The sequence below is a fragment of the Dipodomys spectabilis genome, unplaced genomic scaffold, assembly GCF_019054845.1.
Source record: "Dipodomys spectabilis isolate Male_0828 unplaced genomic scaffold, ASM1905484v1 ptg000175l, whole genome shotgun sequence".
In the NCBI taxonomy this organism is placed as follows: Eukaryota; Metazoa; Chordata; class Mammalia; order Rodentia; family Heteromyidae; genus Dipodomys; species Dipodomys spectabilis.
Genome location: NW_024870852.1, coordinates 18,882,842 through 18,901,140, shown reverse-complemented (window position 1 = coordinate 18,901,140; position 18,299 = coordinate 18,882,842). Strand labels below are relative to the sequence as shown.

At 45.3% G+C, this 18,299-nt stretch overlaps 2 protein-coding genes and 1 non-coding gene across 5 annotated transcripts in view; 2 read left to right on the top strand and 1 right to left on the bottom strand.

Annotated features, from left to right (window-relative positions):
* Mybl2 (MYB proto-oncogene like 2) overlaps positions 1-18,299 on the bottom strand; it is a 34,418-nt gene extending 16,119 nt beyond the window's left edge. For 2 of the 3 annotated variants that reach the window (XM_042694777.1, XM_042694778.1), the window contains exons 1-6: positions 18,115-18,299; positions 14,091-14,184; positions 7,779-7,850; positions 6,893-6,985; positions 4,922-5,142; positions 2,010-2,208 (exon numbers count right to left, since the gene is read on the bottom strand). In XM_042694777.1, the coding sequence (XP_042550711.1) occupies positions 2,010-2,208; positions 4,922-5,142; positions 6,893-6,985; positions 7,779-7,850; positions 14,091-14,184; positions 18,115-18,134 (699 nt within the window). In that variant the 5' untranslated portion in view covers positions 18,135-18,299. Of the gene's footprint in view, positions 1-1,836; positions 1,839-2,009; positions 2,209-4,921; positions 5,143-6,892; positions 6,986-7,778; positions 7,851-14,090; positions 14,185-18,114 lie in introns of all 3 variants that reach the window. The other variant, XM_042694779.1, reaches the window with a different exon arrangement.
* LOC122120558 lies at positions 8,187-8,290 on the top strand. The gene has a single exon (XR_006149725.1). It is a non-coding gene; the product is annotated as a U6 spliceosomal RNA (small nuclear RNA).
* On the top strand, positions 10,929-11,298 carry LOC122120522 (60S ribosomal protein L39-like). The gene has a single exon (XM_042694780.1). It carries the CDS (start codon positions 10,978-10,980, stop codon positions 11,131-11,133), a length of 156 nt encoding a protein of 51 aa, XP_042550714.1. The 5' UTR covers positions 10,929-10,977; the 3' UTR covers positions 11,134-11,298.

Genomic DNA, 18,299 nt, shown 5'->3' with positions numbered 1-18,299 from the left:
TCATCTTTTAAGTGAAATAAGCCAGACTCAAAAAGACAAGCCTTGTTTTCCCTTATACATATAATATAGACTTTACCATTAACATGCTAACAAAGATGGAAAAAAAGAAAAGGCTGGGGCTGGGAAGGTGGCTCAGTGGTAGAGCACTTGCCTTGCATGCCTGAGGCTCTGGGTTCGATTCCTCAGCACCACATAAGCAAAAAGAAAAAAGCCGGAAGTGTCGCTGTGGCTCAAGTGGTAGAGTGCTAGCCTTGAGCTGAAGAGCTGAGGGATAGCGCCCAGGCCCAGAGTTCAGGCCCCATGACCGGACCCCCCCCCCCCCCCAAAAAAAAAAAAGGCTGGAGGTATTTGCAATATGTCTATTGTCGATCTTGGGCTTAGCACAATCAGAACTTCATAATCTGCCATTTTTGCTTACCACTTCAATTTTTTAAAATAAGTCAATCATCTGAGATATATTTTAAATGCTTGTTTTAGGAGTGGAATGGGGAAGTTAACGTGTGCATATACTGGTTTTTTTTTTTTTTTTTTGGGTCCGGTCGTGGGGCCTGAACTCGGGGCCTGGGCGCTGTCCCTCAGCTCTTCAGCATAAGGCTAGCGCACTACCACTTGAGCCACAGCGCCACTTCCGGCTTTTTTCTTTTTGCTTATGTGGTGCTGAGGAATCGAACCCAGGGCCTCGAGCATGCAAGGCAAGCGCTCTACCACTGAGCCACCTTCCCAGCCCCTGCTGGTTTTCTTTCTTTCCTTGGTGCTGTCCCTCAGCTTTTGTGCTCAAGGCACTTTACCACTTTGAGCCAAAGCTTCACATCTGGCTTTTTTGGTGGTTAATTAAGAGTCTCATAGACTTTCTTACCTTGGCTGTCTTTGAACTGTGATTCTTAGATCTCAGCTTTCTGAGTAGCTAGGATTACAGGCATACACTACTTATGGCTAGTTTTATTTTAAAAAAATATGTGACTTCTATTTATCTTTTAATTTATTTACCTGGCTCTGAGGAATTAAACCCAGGGGCTTATGCATGCTAGGCAAGCACTCTACCACTAAGCCATAGGCCCAGCCCTGGCTTCTTTTTCTTAATTGTAGTATAATATTGTATGATTTCATTTGCATGACTTTTTGAAGAAAGATAAAACAGGAAAAAAATCAGGGAGCTAAGAACAGCAAAGAGGGGAGAAACAAAAATAGCATAATAGACAATTCAGGGTCAACATTCTACATCTTGATAGTGATGGCTAAAACAACTATACACAGAGCTGAGCACTAAATGAACACGAAGTTTACTGTATGCATATTACATTCCAATTAATCTTTTTTTTGGGGGTGGGGCAGTACTAGGGTTTACACTCAGGGCCTGATACTTGCTTAGCTGACATTATACCACTTGAGCCATGCCTCTAGTTCTGCTTCAGAGATTGAACTTAGGGCCTGAGCACTGTCTGTGAGCTTCTCTGTGTTCAAGGCTAGCACTCTACCAGTTGAGCCCAGCTCCAGTTTTGGCTTTTTTTGGTGGTTAACTGGGAGTCTTCTGGACTTTCCTTCCCAGGTTGGCTCCAAATTGTGATCCTTAGATCTCAGATTCTTGAGTAGCTAGGATTATAGGTGTGACCTACTGGAACTTCCTGTTTTATAAAGGTAATTTGGAGATAAGAGTATGGGCATAGATTTGTTTGCTGGGCTGGCACAGAGCCAAAATTCTGTCTCGTGAGCATCCAACACTTTTTCTTTTGCTTGTTTTTAATGGCAAACATTCTTTCAATTTTAGGAATGGGAAGAGCAACAGGTAAAATCTCTACTGAAAATAACAGGAGGCAGAAGTTGTCCTCCTCAACCCACGTCTCAATGTCCCTATCAAAATGATCTGCTATTCTCCCGCAGGCAGATTATGAGTTAATTATGTATAAGTATGTCATACATCCCTAGAAAACAAAGACCCTGTGGTAGAAACTAGTGAGTAGCCTTGATAAGGTATTTGATGAGATAGAGGGATGCTGTGGTAGCTGCCTTACCTGGCCTTCCATCTGACCTTCCATCTGGCCTTCCACCTGGCCTTCTGGAGGCTGGGCGCTCTGGCAGTTGTCCTTGTCCTCAAGCTCCAGCAGCAAGTACAAGGGGGGCTGGGAATCTTTGGACTCACTCAGGAAGCCACCTGTGTCCACTTTCCTTTTGATGGTGGAGTTCCAGTGGTTCTTCACAGCGTTGTCTGTCCTGTAGAGGAAAACAGAGACCTTTGATGTGCTATGGTGGCTATTGTAGTCTGGGCACATCACTACCTCAGCTGTTCTCCTACTTCCACAAATGAAGGCACATCAATTTTGCGATGCTCTAAGATCAAGTCTTCCTGTTTCTAGCCCAGAATGAGTTGTAGAGAACTCCCTCATAACTCTGACATCAATGCATTTCTCAGACTATGGAAGATATGATAACACTGAAAATGTGTTTGGAACTCCCATCCCCTTGCTGCCCATTCTGCATCTAGGAACAAATGCTGACCCCCAGCCCACCTGTCACAATGCCCCTATTCAAATCTTACTCTCCACCCAGACTTCTTTGGAACTAGCTCAGTGTTTTCCCTCTGAAATGTGAAAGAACAGAGTAATAGCTTGAGTAAGTCTCTAACAGGATCTGTTTCTGGTCATTTGCATGCCAGACTTTCAGGATATGGTGCTGACCAGACAAGGGTTGCTGCTGGTGCTTTGCTGAGATTCTCCATAGATATAGGATGCCCAAAGCCCCCACTGTTCTAAGTGCTTGCTGCTGCTGACAGCCTCTACATAAGTCAGACGCTCTCTGCAGAGAAGACCTTGGAAGACATCGAAGATACCTCTGCTTCACACATGCACATGCTTCACATGTGTGTGGGCACACACTCACACAAACACTTTGGCTTTGTTTCTAGTCAAGGGTAGATTTTACTACAGTCCCTAACTCTTGCTCATTAGCCTCTTCTCATTTTTTTACAATTGTTTTCTCAGAGTCTTCATTCTATAAATCCCATGTAACGGAATCTCTCCATCTCAGGTTTCTAACCTCTATAGGGAAGTCTGGCCCAAATCACTTCCCAGCCCTTCTGACCTCAAGGTCAGAATCTGAGGTGCTGCAAGGAATGAGACCCATGCTTTTGCCAACTTATGTTTATGAAGAACCTACTGCCAGCCAAGCTTTATCCTAGATGCTGGATATATACTAGCAAATAAGGCAGGTTAAACGTTGTCACATAGGCTCATCTAGTGGAGAAAATTAGGCATTTTTACCTACTTGCATTTGGGATACACATCACTTAGAAGGCAGGCATGAGCACTATGCAGGGGTCTGGAAGAACAGACAAAATTTCTCCGAAGAAACAGCAGACTATCCAGCAAGCCCAAAGAATGAGACCCAATGAAGTATACAACAGGCACAAGGTAGTAAGGAATTGACAGGAGAACTTGTAGGACTAAAAAGAGGAACAGCCAGGAATGTAGGAATGCCTATCTCAGTGATTTGGAAGCATAAACAGGAGGACTGTAATACAAGCCAACCTGGACAAAAAGCAAGACCTTATTCAAGAAAAAACTAAAGCAAAAGGGCTGGGAGCATGGTTCAAGTATTTGAATATCTAGGTCCTGTGAGTTGATATCCTACTGTTTTTCTACTCCACAAAAAAATAAGACTGGGCTGGACATCAGTGATTCACACCTATAATAGTAGCTACTCAGGAGGTTGAGAGCTGAGGATCGGGGTTCAAAGCCAACCCGGACAGGAAAGTATGTAAGACTCTTTATCTCCAATTAACCAGCAGAAAACCAGAAGTGGTGCTATGGCTCAAGTGATAGAGTGCTTGCCTTGGGCTGAGGGACAGTGCTCAGGCACAGAATTCAAGCCCCACAACCAACAACAAAAAGAGAGAGAGAGAGAGAGAGAGAGAGAGAGAGAAAGACTGAGTACTGGAGGCTCATACTATATAATCATAGCTACTCTAAAGGCTAAAAGCTGAGGTTTGAAGGCAGCCCAAGCAGGAAAGTCTGTGAGACTTTTCTAATTAGCCACAGAAAAGCCAGAAATGGCACTACGGCTCAAATAGTAAAGGGATAGCACCAAAATGCAGAGCTCAAGCCTTGGTACCAGCATAAAAAAAACCCAAAAAGCAAAAAACAAGGCAATGTTTAACTCCAGGAAAAAAAATTAAATGTCAGTAAAGGAAATAAGCCATGTGCTGAGGTTCATGTCTATAATCCTAGCTACTCAGGAAGAGGGTGAGAGCTGAGACTGGAGGTTCAAAGCCAGCCTGAGCAGGAAAGTCCATGCGATTCTTTATCTCCAATTAACCACCAGAAAACCAGAAGTGGTGCTGTGGCTCAAAGTGGTAGAGTGCTAGCCTTGAGGAGAAAAGATGAGGGACAGTGCTCAGTCTTGAGCTCAACAATAACAAAAAAATTATAGTAGTATATTAGGGCAATGGGAGGTAAGAGGAATAGTAATATCTAAAAAAACTAAATCTCCTAGATGAAAACTAAGATTAAAAAACTATTTATAATTATGGAGATAAAATCAGAATTTTCTTGGAATGGGTCTGGCAAGGTGTGGTGGGACACTCCCAGCACTTGGGAGGCTGAGGAAAGAGGATCTTGTAAGGCCAACTTGGGATACCTATCAAGATTCTTTATGTTTTAGTAGGAACTTGAAAAGGGGACAAAAGATTGATGTTTTTCATAACTCTTTTAATAACAGGTTACACTACAGCCTGCCTTTCTTTCTAGCTAAAACTTCCCTTGGACACTGTTCTTTTAAGGTAAGAACCTTTCTGGAACACTCAGCCTTCTCTGGAAAAACAGCTGAAGAGTAGGGAATAGATTATTCCTATCATAAGGCCTGGCATGGCCCTCACCTCTTGGAACCTCACGCTGTCTGCTCCAATCTCCAAGCCTTCAGAAGGTCTTACCTCCCTGGCAACATCTTGGCAATTTCAGCCCAGCGGTTGCCCAGCACTTTGTGAGCCTCACAAATTATGCGGTCCTCCTCTTCAGTCCAGCAGGACTTTTTCACCTCAGGGTTGAGATGGTTATGCCATCGCTCACGGCACTGCTTCCCCAACCGGCCCTTCAGGTGCTTGGCAATTAGTGTCCAATGCTTCGTGCCATACTTCTTGACCAACTCGATGACCTTGAAGAAGAGCCTGTATGAACCAGAGGGGCCTGCCCCTCCACACTACACTTTAGCACCCTCATATCCAAGAGGGTTGTCACTGTGGCCCTGGGAGATGCCACTGACTATACAAGTGGGTATCCTCTTTGAGGTGCCACTGACCCAGTCTATAGGCAACATGTGAGCCACTGTGGTTGTTATTGGGGATGACTTTGTGTGGCCTACGTGACTGAGGATCTTAAACACATTGTCTAGAATAAATCAAGGCTAAGGGTAATTAAAATCTTTGAGTAAAGATCAAGCCAAGTGCCAGCATCTTGCCTCCCTCTTTGAGAAGGGCAGAAGAGGATCTACTTACAAAGCTCCCTATCCAGGACACCCATGGCTCACTTTTCAATATGGAACCACAATAAACTAAAAGACAGCAGGCAACAGATAAGACATTCTTAGCCCAGCCCCACTTCAGGGCACCATGAACCCTTCCAGCACTTTTGTGGAAATTAGAAAGGCTCAGAACTATGGCTATCCAGGGTTGGATTTCAATTACCAACTGCCCCTCTGCCAAGTACCCTTGCTCAGAACACAAACCACAACAGTTACCCAAGCCAAACCAGAGTCCTCTCAATTCTGGACACACAAGCTCATATGCACACAGGCCACAGCAAACTAAAGGGCGTGTACACTTCTATGCAAAAGGAAATACTCTAGGGTTAGAAACAAAATTGTGCTATGTAACCCAGGGTGCCGTGAACTTGTGATCCTTCTACCTCAGCTTCCTGAGAACTGGGATTACAGGTATGTGCTGCTGTGCCCAGATTATTGTACAGTTTAAAATTTTACAGCAACTGATTATCATTCTGATTTGGGAAAGAAAAAGATCTGAAAAATAGCTAGTACTCTTCATCTCCTCCTTTTCCCTGTAGGCTGTCTGCCAGTGTGGAATGACATATTCTGGGCTGGCTTGGGAAGTTTAGGAAACACAGGAAAAGCAGCTGTGGATGGTTATGATGCTGCTCCTTTCTAGCTTGGGACATGATTAACTCTGCACCGTGGTCTCCACACCTATATAAAGGGAATAACAACTCTTCTGCCCACCTCACAGGACTATGGGGACCAACTGAAGCAAGGTCTCCTGAGGCTCTAAATCCTGTGATTACATGTGGTGTGATCCTTATCATACCATTAAAAGGAACAGCAGGTCAGGTGCCAGTGGGTCATACCTGCAATCCTACCTACTCAGGAGGCTGAGAATTGAAGATAATGGTTTGAAGCTAGGCCGGCAGGAAAGTCCCTGCCCATGAAATTCTTATCTCCTATTAACCACCAAAAAGTTGAAAGTGAAGCTGTGGCTCGAGCAACAGAGTTCTAGACTTGAGCACAAAAGCTAAGGGACAATGCCTAGTCCCTGACTTCAAGCCCTAAACACACACAGACATACACACTTTCCAGATGCTCTTGGCTGAGGCAGCTCCTTATACACATACATCACTTATTACCTTTCGCAACTCTTATGTGGCGAGTGCTGTTACCAATTAAAGAGCAGGGATTTAGAAGCCCAACAGCTCTTGGCCCATAAGGGGAAAGCCTGGGAAACACCTGAGACTAGAGTGGCATGAGCCATATGAAGGCCGACCATTGGGATGACTCACTTCCATATTCAGTGGAGCACCTCTGCCCAGCGGAAGTACAGCCTTTCAGTGCCTACTTCACCTGTAGTGGGTGAGCTCTGTGTGCAGCCACATGCCACTCGTCTTCTTTCTCTTCTTACCTTTTCGTCTTCCTCTTTGGTCCATGGACCCTTCACAAGATCTGGATTCAAAACCCGCAGCCACCGGTACTGGCATTGCTGGTCTGTGCGGTTCTGCAACGAAAACAGGAACAGTAATCTGTGACAACTTCTGACACCAGGAGATCAGATTCTGGTTGAGCACTGAGTTCAGGCACACCTCAGTGGGTGTATTCTGTCCCATGCACACACAACATGACAAGGGCTCACAGGCCAAAACAGGGAGGCTTTCCTTTTGCAACAAAGGGCAATCCCCTCCCCTACAGAAAGTCACTTCCTACCACCAAACCCAGCTAGGTCACTGCCTTAATTTCTATAAAAGCCTGTGGGAAATGCTAGGGATCCCCATTTTCCAGTGCAATAAATATTCTTTGAAATTATATGGAAGGAGTTGAGGTAAGTGGGGCAAAGGAATTAGGTGACTTAACCCCTGAGAAGCCTCAAGGACCCAGGGAATTAGCCAGATAGGTGGCTCTGGCTATACACTCTCCCAGACACCTGCAGCTTTGGAGTGTGGAGACCCCTCATTGTCAGGAAAGTTAATATTCAGGTGTGGTCCTACTGTCAGCATTTCAGGGGGCTGACCAGGAGGTCTGCTACTTTAGGCCCAGTGTAGAAACACAGTATCTGTGTGTACCTCTTTTTCAGGAAGAAATACCAACATGTGATTGGATCCATGCTCTAAGTAGACTAAGTAGTCTCTAAGCCTAGACTACCAAAACTGCTGAAGCAGCTGCATGATGTTTCCAACAAGGCGAATCAGATTTGTGAGAGGAAAGGTCCCACATAGATGGTGTTGTGGGAGAACTTCCATATCTTCTTAGCAGTTCTTGCTCTGGGAGAGGGACCACAGAGGGGCTGTACTCACAGGAAAGTGGCTGGCCAGGAACTTCCAGTCTTGCTGTCCAAACTGCCGCACCAGAGCCCTCAGCTGCTCATCCTGACAATGTCACAAAAACAGAGGGTTCATACGTGTGCAATGCCATACAGACACCAGCTTTGTTTGACTATTCAGTCACAAAAACTGAACACTTACTATGTGCACAGTGAGAGTCACAGAAGCAGACAAGAAATCTGCTCAGACCTTTCAGAATTTGTGGTCTGGAGAGGGGAATGTACTAAGTGAAACTTCAAGGGAAAAAGTCATTTCTTGCTAGAGATATGTTGGTTGTGATAATTTTACTGAGTACTCCTCAAATTGATTTTAAAAGAAATGTGGTTTATACATGAAATAGAAAATATTCTGTATTCTGAATATGCTGATAACTTAAGTCTTGTGCTTGCTTCCACAGCATATGTACTAAAATTGGAATGATACAGAGATCAACATGGCTCCTGCATAAGGATGATGTGCAAATACATGAAGTGTTCCATATTTTCTAATTTAAAAAAAATCTTAAGAGCCAGGCCATGGCTAGGAATGTGGCTTAGTGGTAGAGTGCTTACTTAACATATATGAAAGCCCTGAATTCTATTCCTTAGTACCACATAAACGAAAATGGCTGGAAGTGATGCTATGGCTCAAGTAGTAGAGCTCTAGCTTTGAGCATAGAGAGGGCTCAGGTCCTGAGTTCAAGGCCCAGGGCTGGCCAAAAAAAAAAGAGCCAGGCCAGTGGCTTACACTAGCTATTGAAGATACTGAGATACAGAGGATTAAAGTTTGAAGCTAGTCTAGACAGAAATATACTGAGACGTGGCTGGGAAGGTGGCTCAGTGGTAGAGTATTTGCCTCACATGCATGAGGCCCTGGGTTCGATTCCTCAGCACCACATAAGCAGAAAAAGCCAGAAGTGGCGCTGTGGCTCAAGTGGTAGAGCGCTAGCCTTGAGCTGAAGAGCTGAGGGACAGCGCCCAGGCCGATTTCAGGGCCCACTACCAACAACGAAAAAAAGAAATATACTGAGACTCCATCTTCAAAATAACCAGCAAAAAGCAGAGTTAGAGGCATTGCTCAAGTGGTAGCACACCAGCAGAGCAACCAAAGCTAAGAGTGCAAGGTCCTGAGTTCAAGCTTCAGTACAGCCAAGAGAAAACAAACAAACAAAAAACAATAGAATATTGTTCAATCTTAAAAGGAAAAAGAAGGATTGGAGTCATGGCTCAGTTGGTAGGGCACTAGCCAATAAGAAAAGATCAGGTACTGAGTTTGAGTCCTAGTCTCAGACCAAAAAAAAGGACTATTGCAAGCCTGTGGCACACTTCCATAATCCTAGCTATTCAAGTGACTGAGATCTGGGGATTAAAGCCAGTCCAGAAAGAAAAGTCTATGAGACTCATATGTTCGATTAAATACTAAAAAGCCAGAAGTAGAGCTGTGGTTCAAGTGGCAGAGTATCAGCCTTAAGTGAAAAAAAAACTAAAGGATGCTCAGGCCCTGAGTTCAAGCCCCAGTACCTGCACAAAAGAAAAAACCAGCCTGGGCAGGAAAGGCAATGAGACTCTTATCTCCAGTTAACCACCAGAAAACCAGAAGTGGCACTATGGCTCAAGTGGTAGTGCTAGCCTTGAGCTGAAGAGATCAGGGACAGCACTCAGGCCCAGAGTTCAAGCCCCACGACTGACACACTGACACTGACACACACACACACACACACACATAAAAAGTAAGAGTGCTGGTGCACACTAATGGGAAAATACTTCACACTACTCAATTAACTGAAAAGTGGCTCATAAGGCAAAGCAGCACGGTATAGTTGGGCTTTCTTTCCACTCCTCTGCACTGGTCTCAGTGAGCTGTCCCCAAAGCCTTTCCTCAGCCCACACAGCAGATCAGCACTCTTGAAATCAGGCTCCTGTAGTCACTCCAAGGCTTTATAACCTCCCCTGGCTAAATACTAAACTGCATACCCTTAGATCTTCTGAGCTCAACACTTAAGGCCCTCTAGGAATTGGTCCACCTGCTTTTTTGCCCACATCACCTACTTTTCCACTTCAAGAACAAATTGGACTCCTGTACTCAAGTTCTTCCACCTACAGCCATTGCCTGTGGTGACTCATCTGGCTTACTACAGTTTGTCTTTCCTCACTACTGAATTTCTAGGTCCTCATCCTAAGCTCAAAGGCCACATTCTCAGTTTACTTTTCCCTTACCTATTCAGGTAAAAGTAGCTTTTCTTTATGTCAACATCCCCTCATCCAACAGACAGTAAGTGCCCCCATGTGCCAGGAGCCTTTGTGCCAGGAGACAGTGGTCAGCAGCTGGACACCAACCCAGTGACAATTTCAGAACATTACATGGACCTGTAATCAGCCTTCTCTCTAGCCAGAAGGGTCGGAATTTGGTCTTGTTTATTCTTCTACCACGGGTGGGAACTTTTTTTTTTTTTTTTTGCCAAGAACCACTAGGATATTTATAACATTACTCACAAGCCATGCAAAATTATCAAGACCGGCACACAGACCTGGGTCAACTACCCAGAAGCATATGGAGAAACGCACTGTCTATCCAAATGTACTCAATGACTTCATAAGTCTTTATGGCCAGAAGGATGGATGTTCCCTACCTGTAACCCAGAGCCAAATATAATCCCTAGTTACCACAATGGTATGAACAGAAAAAGTCTGCTTAGTATTTGTCTAAAAAATATCATCTTTAAGCTGGATACTGTGGTTCATACCTGTAACACTAGCTATTTAGTTTTCAAGCCAGCCCAGGCAGGAAAGTCTATGAGATTCTTATCTCCACTAAACTACCCCCTAAAAAAGCAGGAAGTAGAGCTATGGCTCAAGTGGTAGTGCTAGCCTTGAGCAAAAAACACATGAGGGACAGTGCTCAGGCTCTGAGTTTAAAAACAAAACAAAAATTTAATGATTGAAGAATGAGTTACAATTCCTAAAGCAAAGTTTGGGGGATTGTTTGTCTGAGGCAAGTTCCATGCTGCTCAGGCTGGCCTCCAACTTCTGAAGCAATTCTCCTACTTCAGCCTCCTGAGTAGTTTGGACAAGTATATAGTATCTGGCTCATATAGCAAGTTTTACATAAACAATTAAACTTAAAACTAAATACATAAGCTCTCTTCAGCTTTTGTTCGCCATTGTGGTTACTGTGCCTTCCAGAGCTTCTCATCATGTCTTCTCACAAGACTTTCAGAATCAAGCGGTTTCTGGCCAAGAAACAAAAGCAAAATCGTCCCATTCCCCAGTGGATTCATATGAAAACTGGTAACAAAATCAGGTACAACTCCAAAAGAAGACACTGGAGGAGAACCAAGCTGGGTCTTTAAGGAATTGCTTCAGATGCCCACATATTTATTCTCTACCATGAACCAGTCAAGCTGAAAAGTCAATACTGCCTGGACTGACAGTTGGGCATTTTTTAAATTGACTTTTCTTTGGTTATTTTAATAATGGGCTCAGTAATAAACATGTAATAAACATTACATTTGAATAAAAAGAACACTAAATACATAAGGAAAAATATGAGGTGGAATAAAAAGGCCAGTAGGAGTCTTAAAATAGAACCATCAATTATGAAAAAAGTCTTACTGTAGAGATAGCTCAGTGCTTAGCATGAATTATGCTTAAAAAAAAAAAGAAGCCAGGTGGACCTGTTGCAACAATGAGAAGTACAAAATGTCATGTCAAAACCAGCTTTACAATGTCGGGGGGGGGGGGGGAGGGGGGGTATGATTGGGTGGGAGGGAGGGGGGAGGCTGGGAAGGGAGGTGAAGGGTAAACAAAGGAGGAGGCTGCAATGCTTGGTAAGAAATGTATGCATTATCCTGCCCATGTAATTGTAACCCCTCTGTACAGTATGTTCTCAAATAAAATAAAATTAAATTAAAAAAAAAAAAAAAAAGAAGCTGTCCCCAAACATTCACCCACCCCATAACAATGTCCAAGAATCTTTTGAAAAGAAATGGAAACATAAGTCTGCAAAAAGAAAAAAACAAAAAAAAACCCTTAAGAAAAACAAACAGAAAGACCTAGGCTATCCACAACTGCCAAAGTCTATTAACAGTACTAGTAACTTTTATAAAGAGGTAAAACATGATGGCATAGCCATATAATTTGTATCTTCCAGTAATAAAAATGGGACAAATTGGTGTCTGGGCACTGGTGGTTCATGTCTGTGATCCTAGCTACTTGTAAGGCTGTGATTAGGAGGATCACAACTAGACATCATCCCAGGCATACATATATCAGAGACCCCTTCTCTATCAATAGCTCATGTCTGTTATCCAGCTGTGTGGGAGGCTGACTGGGAGAAAGATCATGGTTTCAGGCTAATCCAGGTGTAAAAATTAATGAAACTCCATGAACTGTCAAACTGAAGTCCAGGAGGAAACCCAGGAAGGAAGCCTGAGAGAACTTCCCTTAAAAATGACCACTCAAGAAAGGGCTCAGTGGTAGAAGAGTGCCTGTCTGAGGTGATGAATTCACACTCCAGTACTGTGCTCCCAAAGAGACCAATCATATAACATTATACTGAGCAAAAGAAGGCACAAAGAGAACAACTATTTAACTCCATTTACATTCAAGAACAGGCAACTTAATCTGAGAGTTTAGTTCATCAATTGCCTGGAGCTGGAGCCACTTAAACACGAAGCACACTAAAGAACTTCAGGAATGATCAGCAGTGTTTACATGAATTTATGCCTTTGTCAAGACAGTGTAACTGTTCTCATTGTAAAAAGGTGCATTGAAAATGAGAGAGGGAGGAGAAAGAGAAATGTATTCCTTACCTTGTGTAGCAAGGTGACTTACATCACCTTTGTAATAACAATAAATATTTTTTAAATAAACAGGCTGCTGTCCATAATCCTAGTTCCTTAGAAGGGTAAGATCTGAGGATCATGGTTGAAAATCAGCTCAGGTAGAAAAGTTGGGGCAATTCTATCTCCAATTGACCAGCAAAATGTCAAACTGAAGGTCAGTCTCAACTGGTAGAATGACTGCTATGAGTAAATAGAGCAGAGCAGAGAATGCAAGGCCCTGAGTTCAAGCCCAGATTTTTTCACAAAAAAAAAAAAAAATTAATTTAAATAAAGTAAAAAAGGTTTGACTATATGTAAATTATACTTAAATAATAGTCATAAATCCTTCAATAGATGAAGCCACTTGGGCTACATATTGAAAACTTACCTAAAAAGAAAACAAAAAATCAATTGAGTGTAAACTTAGGAGGGATATAATTAATTTTTTTCTTTTTAAAACAAGGAGGCACTAGATATAGTGGTTTTACTTATAATCCTAGTTACTCAGGAGTAGACAAGAGAATGGAGAGTTGGGAGTCCAGATCCAGCACAAATAAAAGGCAAAAGGGCATTGATGGCTCACACCTGAAACCTTAGCTATTCAGGAAGATGAGATTTTACGATTGCAGTTTGAAGTCAGCTCGGGCAAGAAAATTCTGTAAGATTCTTTATCTCCACTTAACCACCAAAAAGCTGGAAGTGGAACTATGCCTCAAGCAGTAACCATGAGCAGAAAAAGCTAAGGGACAATGCCCAAGCCCTGAGTTCAAGCCCCACATTGAAAACTGACACACTAAACCCACCCCACCACACACACAAAAAGGAAGTCACGGATTTGGTTGAACTCCTTTTAGTCAAAAAGGTGTTTACTGTTCAAATATTCCCACCAATACTCATGTTGAAATTTAGTACCCATGGTGAGGTATTAAGAGATGTGATCATGTGGGCCTTTGAAAAGGTGATTAGGTCATGAGGCCTCTGTCCTCATGCCTTCATTACTGATTCCTGGATTGTAGAGTTAAGATCTTGAGGGCAGGTCTATTGTAAAAGCCAATTTGGCTATATTTTGGTATGTGCCACATGATGTTCTACACAGGTGAGGCCTGGGGACAAGCATTCTCCTGCCAGCAAGAAGTCTTCTCCAGAAGTGCCCCACAAACCTTGTATCTCCCAACCACCACAATGGCAAGGGGAATCAACTCTCATTCTAGATGAACTACTCAGTCTCTGGTATTGTTAGAACAGAAAGGACTAGAAGCATACACAGGGACTAGTTCCCAAAACACAACCTCCTACTCCACCTAAAGATTTAGGAGTCCCCAGAATGCTGAAGAGGGGCAGGGAGAGGGGTAGAGGATTCACTAGCCTTCAAAATGGCACTTCCTCCTCTTCCCAAAGAAGCCACTCAGGCTCACCTGGGGCCAGTCTCCCAATTGCCAGCTACTCTCTCCTCCCCAATTCCATGGAACCAAGGTGACGCTCACCTCCTCATGGGTCCATTTGACCTTGCACTTGCTGTCCTTCTGCTCCAACACATCTGAGTCAGTGTCCTGGTAGTGCAGCTCATCCAATTCCTCACTTCAGAAAGAACAAAGTAAAGGTCAAAGATAGTATTTTCACATACCTCGACATCATGGTAGACCATGCGCCAACCAACTGGCCAGCAATTCTTATCTTTGTCCCCTTTGAAGAACTAGGTCTTCTACTTTAAAAAAAAAAAAGCCAGTAAGTTGTTAGTGGCTCACACCTATAATCCTACTATATAATCCCACCTATAAAGCTAATCAGGAGGCTGAGATCTGAGGATCACAGTTCAAAGCCAGCCTAGGCAGAAAAGTCTGTGAGACTCTAACCACCAGAAAACCAGAAGTGGTGCTGTGGCTCAAAGTAGTACAGCACTAGCCCGGCACTGGTGGCTTACACCTGTAATCCTAGCTACTCAGGAGGCTGAGATCTGAGGATCACAGTTCAAAGCCAGCCTGGGCAGGAAAGGCCATGAGACTCATCACCAACAAGCCACCAGAAAACCAGAACTGGCCCTATAGCTCAAGAGGTAAAGTGCTAGCCATGAGCTGAAGAGCTGAGGGACAGCGCCCAGGCTGAGTTCAAGCCCCATGACCGACCAAAAAAAAGTAGTACAGCACTAGCCTTGAGCGAAAAAGCTCAGAGGTAGCACGGAGGTTCTGAGTTCAAACTAGAGACTGACCCCCACCCCCACAAAAAAGTAGCCAGGCATGGTAGTATACACTTGTTACCTCGGATATCCAAGAGGTGAAGGCAGACTAGTGAGACCCTATCTCAAAAAATAAAAACAAGACCTGAAGTTCAATCCCCCATAATGTTTTTTAAGCAAAGAACAAGTAGACACAATTTTTTAATGAAATGGAGATATTAGCTATTTACATTTTCTTTTTTTGTATGCTAGTACTGGGGCTTGAACTCAAGGCCTGGGCACTGTCCCTTAGCTTTTCCGCTCAAAGCTGGCATTCTACCACTTAAGCCACAGCTCTATTTCTGGCTTTCTGATGGTTAGAGATAAGAGTCTCATTGACTTTATGGTTTCAAACTGTGGCTCATCAGATCTCAGCTTCCTGCATAACTAAGATCATGGGCATAAGCCACCAGCAATTCTTTCTTTTTCCCTTGTTTTCAGGATTATCCTAATAATTTCAAAAGCTTTAAGAAAAAAAGGAATTAAGGGCTGGGGGGTTGGCTCAGTAGTAGAGTACCTTCCTGGTATGTACAAGGCCCTGGGTTTGGTTCCCAGCAACACAAATATAAATAAACAAGTTAAAAACCAGATTCATACTTTATGCTTCCAATAACAAACATACATTTACACTGGATATTTGAAAGATAATATATGCAATTAATAAACACGAGAGGGCTGGGAATGTGGCTTGGTGGTAGAGTGCTTACCTAGTATGCATGAAGTCCTGGGTTCGATTCCTCAGTACCACATAAACAGAAAAGTCCAGATGTGGTGCTGTGGCTCAAGTGGTAGAGTGCTAGCCTTGAGCCCAGAGAAGCTTGGGGACAGTGCCCAGGCTCTGAGTTTAAGACCCAGAACTGGTCAAAAAAGTAAAACATTGGAATTTTTAAGAAATACTAATTACCTAAGGAAAACATTTAAAATATGTTCTCAGAAACTATGTTCATTTTAGCATATCCTCTTTTAATCCTGGCCTACATTTGGGCAGTTGAGAAAAATCAGGACAATTATCTGAATTGTGGAGGTTTTCACTAAGCGGTAATTTTCCAAGCTGCTCCCCAAAGTCCTCCTGTTTATAAATCTAGAGAGTCCTAAACAAGCAAGGCAAATAAGCCTTGTGCCAAAAGGAAGAAGCTTCCTGTGGTATCTACTAAGCCTATCTATCAGTTACTTCTACATGCCCATAGCACCCTGGAAACCCTACCTCAGGCTCTCTTGACAGTACCCACAAAGGTCAACCCCACCTCCATATCCTGGAATTTGGCACTGAAAGGCCTGAGGAAATGTTTGCTTAGAGAATGACTGGGATTCATGAATGAATGGACATGTAAAGCTTTCTGCCTCTTAGTAAGACATGAGAATTATTAAGTAAAAAATTTCTAAGTAGACGTGCCTAAACCCAGCAACACATTAGCCATGGAAGGATCTGTAATTCAAACTTGTGTCATTTTAAATCTAACTCATGTGTCTTCTACCACTGTCAAGAGGCAAAAGTCCACAAGATCCTAGTAAAAGAATATAACTGGCTTTTAAAATCCAAAGCTCCCAGACTCCTTGACACAATTGTTTTGGCTTGGGCTAGGAATGTGGCTTGGTGGTAGAGTGCTTGCCTAGCATGCATGAAGCTCTGGGTTTGATTCTTCAGTACCACATAAACAGAAGGAAAAAAAAAAAAAAGCTGGAAGTGGTGCTAGCTTTGAGCAAAAAGAATCTCAGGGATAGTGCCCAGGCCCTGAGTTCAAGCCCCTGGACTGGCACATGCATGCACACACACGTAAGCGCACGCGCGCGCTTCTCCAGATCCAGCACCAGGCTCAGCTTCTACTAGAAATTCAGCCAAAGTCTGTTCCAGGAAGAAAGGTAACTGTATGGACAAGCTCTGGTGCTCCAGTGCTCTGTGTAATGGGGCTGGCATCTCAGACAGCACGGAAAGCTTTTGTCACATTGTGCTAGCCACCCACATCCTGCACACTCTTAGTGTGCCCATTTGACATGTGGAAGCTGAGGCACAAAGGGATTAGGACACTTGCCAAATCCATAGCCACATTCTGAACTTCCCTAACTCCACAACTTCAAGTCTGGTAATCCCAGCTTTAAAAGCAGAGGCCAGTTGATCACATTTCTGGGCACATACCCTTTTCTCCTGGCCTTGGATGTGCTGGGCTCTGCTCCATGGTAGGGTGAGTCAGAGGCTGGGCGGGAAGTGGGGCATTGGGGCACAGAGGAGTTAGAGCAAGTGGCCAAGAAAGGAGAGGAGGCCTGCAGGTGCAGAGCCCATGCTGTACACAGGAGAGCCCTCTACTGAGTCCTGGGACCTGAAAGTGGTTTAGAAACAGCCACTTTTGGACAAACACTTCCTGAACTTTTCCCCGTAGGCATTGGAACTGACTTAGGTTAAATAGGAAAGCAAGGTGTCAAGTGACCAGAGGAAACTCTTGAAAATAGCCAGCAATAGGGTGTCTGAGATGGGCATCCTCATCCTAGGAGAGCCAGCTCCAACTGAAAAGGGAGACGATCTGGGTGGGGTTGGGGTTGGGAGAGGGTAGGATCAGGACTGGCTGATCAGCCCCCTCCCCACACACAGGTGTAAGGATGGCCCAAGCTTGACTGAGTCTTGATCTCAGGGGAACAAGCAAAATGGGGCCCGCAGTTCCTGCCTTTGCCCCGGGGGCTACTGGCAGGGCGGTCCCAAGACCTACCGTCGGTCGGAGCCTTGGGCCCCAGCGTCCCCATCACGGCAGGCCGAGTCGTCCCAGAAGCCAAGAGGGAGAGACAAAGGAGCCCCCCGCCCCCACCCCGGCACCCGGCTCCGCGGGACGACGGGCTGGGGAGCCACGAACCGGCCAGGATGCCGACCCGCACCCGGGACCCACCGCCGGGCCTGAGGGGCAAGCGGGGCCCGCCGGGGTGCGGCCTCCCACCCGCGGCGCCTGGGGGCCGCACCCCGCCCCGCGGGGGGCCTTCCAGCTGACACCCGCCTGACCACCCCCGCCCCGAAATTAGGCGGGAGACGAAGTGACCTCAGCCAGGACTAGGTCTGGGTCTCCGGAAGCCCGCCCGCCCCAGCTTCAAGGCCCTCCCGCGCCCCCCCCCCCCCCGACCCGGACCCGGACCCGGGGACCCGAGCCGGGGCCCGACCAGCCCCGGGCTGCGCGCGCCCTTCAGGTCTCCCTGAGGGAAATGCCGCGAGGCCCAGGACCCAGCTTTCCCTCAGAACCCCCGCCCCAGGTCCCGCTCAGACGCCCGGCAAGGAGAGCAGGGGAAGGGGGGACCCCAGACCCGCCCGCTCCGCTTACCCGCGCGTCCGCCGAGACATCCCCCCCGGCCCGGGCTGCGCTGAGCCGGGAGAGGGAGCCGGGCCGGGGACGGGACGCCGGCTGTTTCCGCCGCTCCGGGCCCCAGGCCGCGCTCGGAGGCGTCAGCGTGTCCGCAGGTCCCACAGCGCGCTCGCAGGAACTGCAGGCACCTCGGGCGCGCTCGG

What these genes read in the sequence shown, in the direction of transcription:
- LOC122120522 (XM_042694780.1), top strand. Translation starts at nt 10,978, where the DNA reads ATGTCTTCTCACAAGACTTTCAGAATCAAGCGGTTTCTGGCCAAGAAA.